This window comes from Grammomys surdaster, unplaced genomic scaffold, assembly GCF_004785775.1.
Source record: "Grammomys surdaster isolate TR1022 unplaced genomic scaffold, NIH_TR_1.0 334, whole genome shotgun sequence".
Classification (NCBI taxonomy): domain Eukaryota; kingdom Metazoa; phylum Chordata; class Mammalia; order Rodentia; family Muridae; genus Grammomys; species Grammomys surdaster.
In genome coordinates this window covers 1,321,546-1,328,854 of record NW_021604753.1, presented here as the reverse complement: position 1 = coordinate 1,328,854, position 7,309 = coordinate 1,321,546, and the positions used below count along the sequence as shown (strand labels likewise).

At 41.8% G+C, this 7,309-nt stretch overlaps 1 protein-coding gene across 2 annotated transcripts in view; it reads left to right on the top strand.

Annotated features, from left to right (window-relative positions):
• Mrtfb (myocardin related transcription factor B) overlaps positions 1–7,309 on the top strand; it is an 86,661-nt gene that overhangs the window by 41,255 nt on the left and 38,097 nt on the right. For both annotated transcript variants that reach the window (XM_028778357.1, XM_028778356.1), the window contains 4 exons: positions 1,662–1,727; positions 3,430–3,485; positions 3,874–3,949; positions 6,540–6,701. In XM_028778357.1, the coding sequence (XP_028634190.1) occupies positions 1,662–1,727; positions 3,430–3,485; positions 3,874–3,949; positions 6,540–6,701 (360 nt within the window). The remainder of the gene's footprint in view (positions 1–1,661; positions 1,728–3,429; positions 3,486–3,873; positions 3,950–6,539; positions 6,702–7,309) is intronic.

Sequence of the window (7,309 nt, the reverse complement as noted above, 5' to 3'; positions counted from 1 at the left end):
TTGCTTGCTTGCTTGCTTGCTTGCTTGCTTGCTTGCTTGCTTGCTTGCTTGCTTGCTTGCTTGCTTGTTTTTAAGGGGGCACTGGTGTTTCTGAGACTTTCTTTGAGGATCCCTGGGGAGCAGGGAAAGACAGTGCTGGTGGAGCTTCTCCCCTACATTGACCCTTGGAACTAGAGTAACCCCTGTTCCTTTGTCCTCTCATTGCTCTCCTTGGGACTCTCCTTGATGTGACAACCTTAAGTACTATCAGCATCAGCTTGTGCAGTTCTTTAAAAAAAAAAAAAAAGCTAGTGTCAAAAGTATGTCTGCTTGGTGTTTAAGCTGCTTTTACTCTCTGTAACAGTTTTATATCAATTGGTTCAGTTCTAAATTCAGTATCAGTGAAACTCTGTGGTCCAAAAACAAAACCCCAAGTCACATTTCTGTGTTCAGTCCTCATATCTAGCCTTGATAAGAAGGTGTTCGTAAGGGCCAAAGGATAGTTCCGGGCTCTGCAGCATAAGGAAGGAATCTGGTCTGAAGTGTTCACAGGGCCGGCAGCTGTCAGGACTCTGGTCCTTGAGGCACACAGAGGTCTCCTGAAAGTGGGAGACACCAGTGTGCTGCATGCCAAGCCTTTCACTCAACCTCCATCTCCATGTGCTGAGCAACCTTCTCTCCCTGCTGTGGAGAAGCACACGTAGGAGACTTCTATATAGACCCTGAATCATCCTAACTATAATTTAAAAATAATACAAAACAGCTTAAAATAACTAGGAAAAAGTTTTCAGTTTTATTTGATGTTCTTTTTTAGTTAGACTTGCTTTTTAAATTGAATATCTAGAGAATCTATAGAAAAAGAATGTCCTTGAAAAATCAGGGGAGTGCAGTAAGTTAATTTTTATTTGACAAGCTAGATGTCCACATTTCCTAATGTAGGCCTTGTTTCTACCAGTTCCTACAATTTACTGTATATTCAACAGTGATGCCAGTTGGTTGCAGGTTTCTCAGAACTTGTAGAGTGAAATTTGGTGTGTGTTTATACAAAGACTGCTTTAAATTCATAACTTAGAAGTTTCTCGGTGACCTAATTTGTGTGGACTCAAGCATCACTAAAGCTCCTTCTTTTAAATTATTTCCTTGAAGAAAAGTCCTTCCAAACAAGCCAGTCTTTTCTTAAAGTAAATTGTTACTACTAACATAGAAAAATATCGAGGAATCTCATCCTTGCTCTGAATGAGATCTTCTCTGAACAAGTCATAATGTATAGACTAACCATCTTCATTTGCTTGAGCACTGTGTGAAGTTTTTAAATAGGAAAATGCCTAGCAATTGTCGCTTAACTAATCAAAAGAATTGCTGAGTAAATTCAGAATTGACCAACAAGCAGAATCATGATTGCTTTTTACAACTTGGTGCCAAGTAATGCCTTCTCCCTCCTTAAAATAAGGTCTCACTTGTAGTTCAGGAATGTCCTGGAACTCACTGTGCAACCTGGCTGACCCTCCTGCCTCAGCCCCTTGAGAGCTGAGCTTACAGACATGGCCACCCCACTCAGCTCCGTAGCTGATGTCCTTCTTATTGCATAGTAAAGTAGATGTTTAATAATGACCAACAGTCTCCACTTTGAAACTATGGGCGTTGGCTTCTATGGTTGCTAATAAAGTCTTTCCTTCTTACAGTGCTCCAGCTGAGGCTGCAACAAAGGAGGACAAGAGAGCAACTAGTGGACCAGGGCATCATGCCACGTAAGACAAGTCACTGTTGTCTCTGGTGGGCTGGGACAGGATGGGTATCCTGAGGAAAGCTTGCCCTTCTTCCTTCAGTCCTCTAGGTCTTTCTGTGGGCTTATCAGGAAAACTAGGGGTCAGCGTGGCCCACCCAGGAGAACCCTTAGAGTACATTTTAAAAACAGATGTAGCTTGTAAAATGGGCTTGTATTTTACACTAATGAAGAATGTCTCTAAGACACTGTGAAGTTCTTACTGTGCATTTTAATGTCTGGGTTTAGAATTGTTGAATTGCTAACACTGCTGGCACATCTGAGATTAGACCTGTGATACAATGCACTCATGACCTTGTTCTACTTAAACACGGTCATTGTCCTTGATAGCAGGCTATGATCTACGTGTAATCTATGATTTATGTGCATCTCGGTTGAAACTAACACTGCAGTTAGTACAATATTTCTGGTCTAAATACAGCTGTTTCCTTCAAGAGATTCATAAGATTTGATTTTGAAATATTTATCTAGACTTTTTTTTTCCTTACCTTTAACCATCAGCTTTGGAAGTCTTAGAGGGGAGAATGGTTGTTTTTGTATGCCATAGGATTATACATCTGGATTATTTGTTATTATTTATCTATCATTTAGTGTTTAGAAATTAACTTTAAAACACTAGAAATTATAAGACAATTTCCAGTCCTATAACTCATTGCTAGTCCAGAAATCATTATCAGTTAATGTAGATACATTTTTCCTCAGATTTTTTTCCCCTTCGTGAAACTTTTATATTCTACTCATCATCTGTCTTTTAAATTTCTTGAATACAGCTGTGGTAGCCCAAAGACACTTTGATAATCTGCCAGGTGTCTCCACCACCACACTCCTCCCCGCAGCCAGTTAGTCAAGCAGCGTCAGATAATGGTGCCTAAAGCATTACTGCTCCATCAGCCCTGACTGGCTATGGTCCTGTCTCCCATCTACTGACCTAAGTCCATGGTTCTTATGTGCCTGCTATTACAAGGCAATGCTGGATATACAGAAATCAAGAGTTTTCAAAGATGACAGACAGAAATGGAAACACCACTTCCCCTTATGCTGAGATTCTAAAGTAGAATACTTAAAGGGTCATCTTTTGTTTGTTGCGTTGTGGTGTGCTGCAAAGAACATGACCCTTTAATTTAGAATATGAGATGTTAATCCCACTTGTTGACTAACATTTAGCTATATGACCCCAGGGGCTCACACACTCTGAACATCTATGCTGAGGTTTCTACCTACCTTTCAGGTCTATTAGGGAGACCAACAAGATTCTTAACTGTGCTTCACCACAGCCAGTTGTGAGTTCTGAATAAATGGCACCTCAGACATGAGACATGAGTGCTGTGTGTCCCCATGTTCAGATTCCAAGGTCATATGGGCTTTGTCTAGAAGCATATATGGGCACTAAGAACAAAGAACTGTGATGGTTCCTAGGCCACAGAATGGTCTGACCTGGCATTTACAGTCATTATATGCCAGCTCTGTTTGAAATGGCCACTTGTTTTATTTGTCAAGGATGTAAGTTCAGTTGGGTAACGTTAAAGAGTTCAAATTTGTAGGGGTCTTATAAAGTAACTGGTAAGTAAATGTCAGCACAAGTGTGCACTGAGGGGGTCAGCAAAGTGGTGAGCTAAGATGTAAGCTCCTGTTTATGCTGGGGAATCAGTTTGTTTTCTTCCTAACAGCTTTGAAGAGCCCAGCAGCATTCCATGAGCAGATAAAAAGCCTGGAGCGAGCCAGAGTAAGTGATTTCACATTAAAATCCTTACTTCTCTGCCATATCCCAGGCACTAGTACTCCCAAATATATCACTGCAGAAAATACATGGTGTCTCAGACACCTGATGTAGATAGCATGTGTTCTGGGAGTAGTTTCTGAGAGACTTTGAGAAAGTATGTGATGGTTCAGTTTATATAACTATAAAGCTCTATAAAGTATTTACTTTATACTAATACACTTCAAACCTCTGGATGATTTTGGAAGGCTACACTGTAAACTATGTGCTAGATGATAGTTCTCCTCAGTACTAATTTCTGGTCATTCTCTCAAAGATACAACAGGGTATATAATTTATTTTGGTAGAAAATCTAAAACTACAGTGAATTGTGAACAATACTTTTCTTTTTAAGACTGAAAACTTTCTGAAGCACAAGATCCGGAGCCGCCCAGACCGCTCTGAGCTGGTCAGGATGCATATTCTAGAAGGTAAGGGGTTGTGTCTCCTGAAGAAAAGTGAGCTGCCCACTATTTTTCTTTATTCCCATTTTAATAATGCTTTGCCCCACAGGCTGGCATCCTCAAATTGGATAGCACCAAGAAGACTCAAAACTGAAGCTCTGTGTGGGATACCTGGGGAGCATTTGACCTCCAGGGAGTCGCTTGATAAGCTGGTGCTTCTGCCAGCTACCTCCTAAGTCCACCTGTCTGTCCTTGGACATTTCTGGTGCATAAGACTTGTCTATCATCTTGTCTAGCTAACTTGGATCTCACTGATATCTAGCAAAGGTGGTGCTCACACATGTTGCTATTCCTCTTAAATTCAACAGTCGTGACATGACTGTCTCTGATCACCTCTGAGTGATCTAGTATTAGCCCCTGGAGGCAAAACAACTTCATTCCATTTCTGCAGGATACGTGGCTCACATGACTGTCCTTCTCTCTGAGTTAGCCATCTTGATAGCCAGCTTCTCTGTCACAGACTCCCAGCTTCTATTTCTCCTGTCATTCTGCTTTTGTAACTAATTTACTAAGCAAAAGTTAAAATAAAAATAAAAAAAAAGCTTGATCCTTGGACAGTATCATGTGTGTTAAGCTTTAAGAAGAATCTGGAAACCTCTCAGATATTTAAAGACAGTTGTGAGGCAGAGTCTGTTCTCTCTGGGCCTAGTGACAGAAGTCAGTGATCTTCACATGCAGGATGGTAGCCTGGTAGCTCAGACACAGCCAAAGATGCAGTTCTTCAGGAACAATAGGTCACCATTTGAGAGCTGTGCATCCACTGGCTAGATGCTAGGAACCAGGGGCCCAGTGATGAGCAAGGCAAAGCCGCCTGCCTTCATGTGCTTTAGGAACAGAGACAGACAGGGAATAAACAGGTAGCTATGACTGAGACACAGGCTGATAACTGCATTAGAATATGCTCTAACAGACTACTAAGTACTGTACCAACCTCCTTAAACCTAAAGAGTGTGTCCTATGTGTCCTTCTTGCTCCTGAGTAGGAGGTGGGAGATGTGTGCCTTCTCCACTATGGTTTCTGTTCTCAGAAGTCCTCTGAACTGAAAAACTTATCAGAGCAGTGTTAGGGTAGAACACTGCAGCTTTCAGGGATCAGTGACTTCAGCAAGCCTCCACTAACACAGCAAAGAACAACAAGGCATATGTGGGGTGTGTGTGTGTGTGTACAATTGTCAGAAGGCAAGTCTGACTCTAGAAGATGTCATTAATAGAATTGAAATAAAAAGAAATACATCTACTCAAAATTCTTGGTTATGAAAATAAAAGAAAAGCCCTAGGGCTGGAGAGGTGGCTCAGCAAAAGCACATTGTACGGCTCTTACAGAGGACACTGTTCAGTTGCAATACTGAGGTCAAATAGCACACAACTTCCTGTAACTCCAGCTCCAAGGGATCCGACGCCCTCCTCTGTCCTCTCCTGACACCAGGCACTCACACAGGGCACGTGCCTGCAAACACTCACATACCTATTTTTTATTATGAGTATATATTGAAACATGCATTCTTGAGTTGAAATCTGAAGAGTGAAAAAGAGTATATCATCATTAACTTTTGAATTACCTTAAAACTACAGCCATATTTTGACATTGGGTATTTGGCAGGTTGGAGTCTAAATTATTTTCTGAAGTTCAGCAGTAAAAATTGAGCCTTGGCTTCATGGACCTGCTGGGCTCTGCTGCTTTCACTTAGATGGTGTGAAAGTGAGAAGGGAGAGAAACAGAAGGCTCTCCTACTGTGAGCTTCACAGAAGCATTGAAAGCATCAATGTGATTGGCTCATCCTGACCTCTGTATATAGTGTTCCTGTACAGTTTTGTGTGCTTCACCTCATAAGAGCTCAGAATCAACTCATAATTTGGGATACTAGTTCCCCACTTACTTTTAAAACAGCATAAGCATAGCTCAAGACAATGGGGGGACATGTTAATGACTTACCACAAGCTCCAGAACTGAGAGGGTGAAGCACAGGAGTTGGGAGAACTACAGTGGCTTCCTGTCTGTTGTAGTAACTCCATCATTTTAAGTATATGAGGTCACAATTCTGTGCACTAAAATCTGTGTAAAATGAGGTTTTGGTCCAAAATAAGTTCAAATTTTTAAGTATGATAACTGACCCTGAGATACAAATGGACCAATCCAAGAATATGAATCACAGCTCTTCCCACTGAAGAAAATAAACTTGTATCCTAAGATTTTGTGTCTCCTCCCTTTCTAGGAACTGCCTTTCCAGTGAAACCAAATAAGAACCGTACTCTTTTAGAGCTCTGGGCCACATTGGCTTTCCTGCTGTGTCTCCCTGATAACTAATAAGAATTCTAACAAATCTGACCTCCTACTGTAGGTGCATGACGGCAGTTCCCATTGCCAACTTCAGTTCATGGTGATTCAGCCTTGCTGCCTGTACGTTGCATAGATGGTAGGCCCACCCTGAGAGACATCACATCTACCGAGCACTCTCAGCTGTCACTCTCTCCTTCCAGAGTCTAACCCTGTTCAAGTAGTTTAGTTCAGTTACTTGGCCTGCTAGGCACCATGGTTAAAGCTATGCTTCTTCTTCCAGAAACGTTTGCTGAGCCATCTCTTCAGGCCACACAGATGAAGCTGAAGAGAGCTCGGTTGGCAGATGACCTGAACGAGAAGATTGCTCAAAGGCCTGGTCCCATGGAGCTAGTGGAGAAGAACATCCTTCCTGTGGATTCGAGTGTGAAGGAAGCAATTATAGGCAAGAGTACCAGTTTCAGTCTTCTGGGAGAAAGGAAAGCACATGAGATTCAGATAAAACAAATCTGATTCAGATGCTGACATCAATCAAGGATGTTGTTTTCTGAGTTAGCTAGAAGCTGATGGTCATCTGGTAGTTCTTGTTGTGAGTCTTTGTTATAGATTAGGAAGTGGCCTCTGCTGCAGTTAATGTGGCCTCCCATTTTACGTTTCAGAGACCGTCTCATGCCATTATCGCATAGCTAAGGTAAATTACTGTACTGTACTGTTCCATGTCTACTCTTGGTTGGTAGACTTCACTGTGTCTATTAGAAAGATAATTGGCTTCACAGGCAAGGAGAATGGTTCGTGGTTTCACTGTACTCTTGAAGTGGCATCTGTCTGTTTCACCCTCTCGGAACACTTGGCTGCTGCTGCTCACCCTGTTCTGGGTACTTGAGCAGACCTGTGCATGTGTATCACTCTCCGGCACTGAGGCTTCCCCATGTCACTGCTGCACTCTTTGTTTCTATCATAGTTGCAGCAGGAAAAATGAACCTCAGTCAGCAGGGTTGGTTTTTTTTATTGTTATACTGAGAAACTAGTTAGTATAGTGCACATACCCCTGAA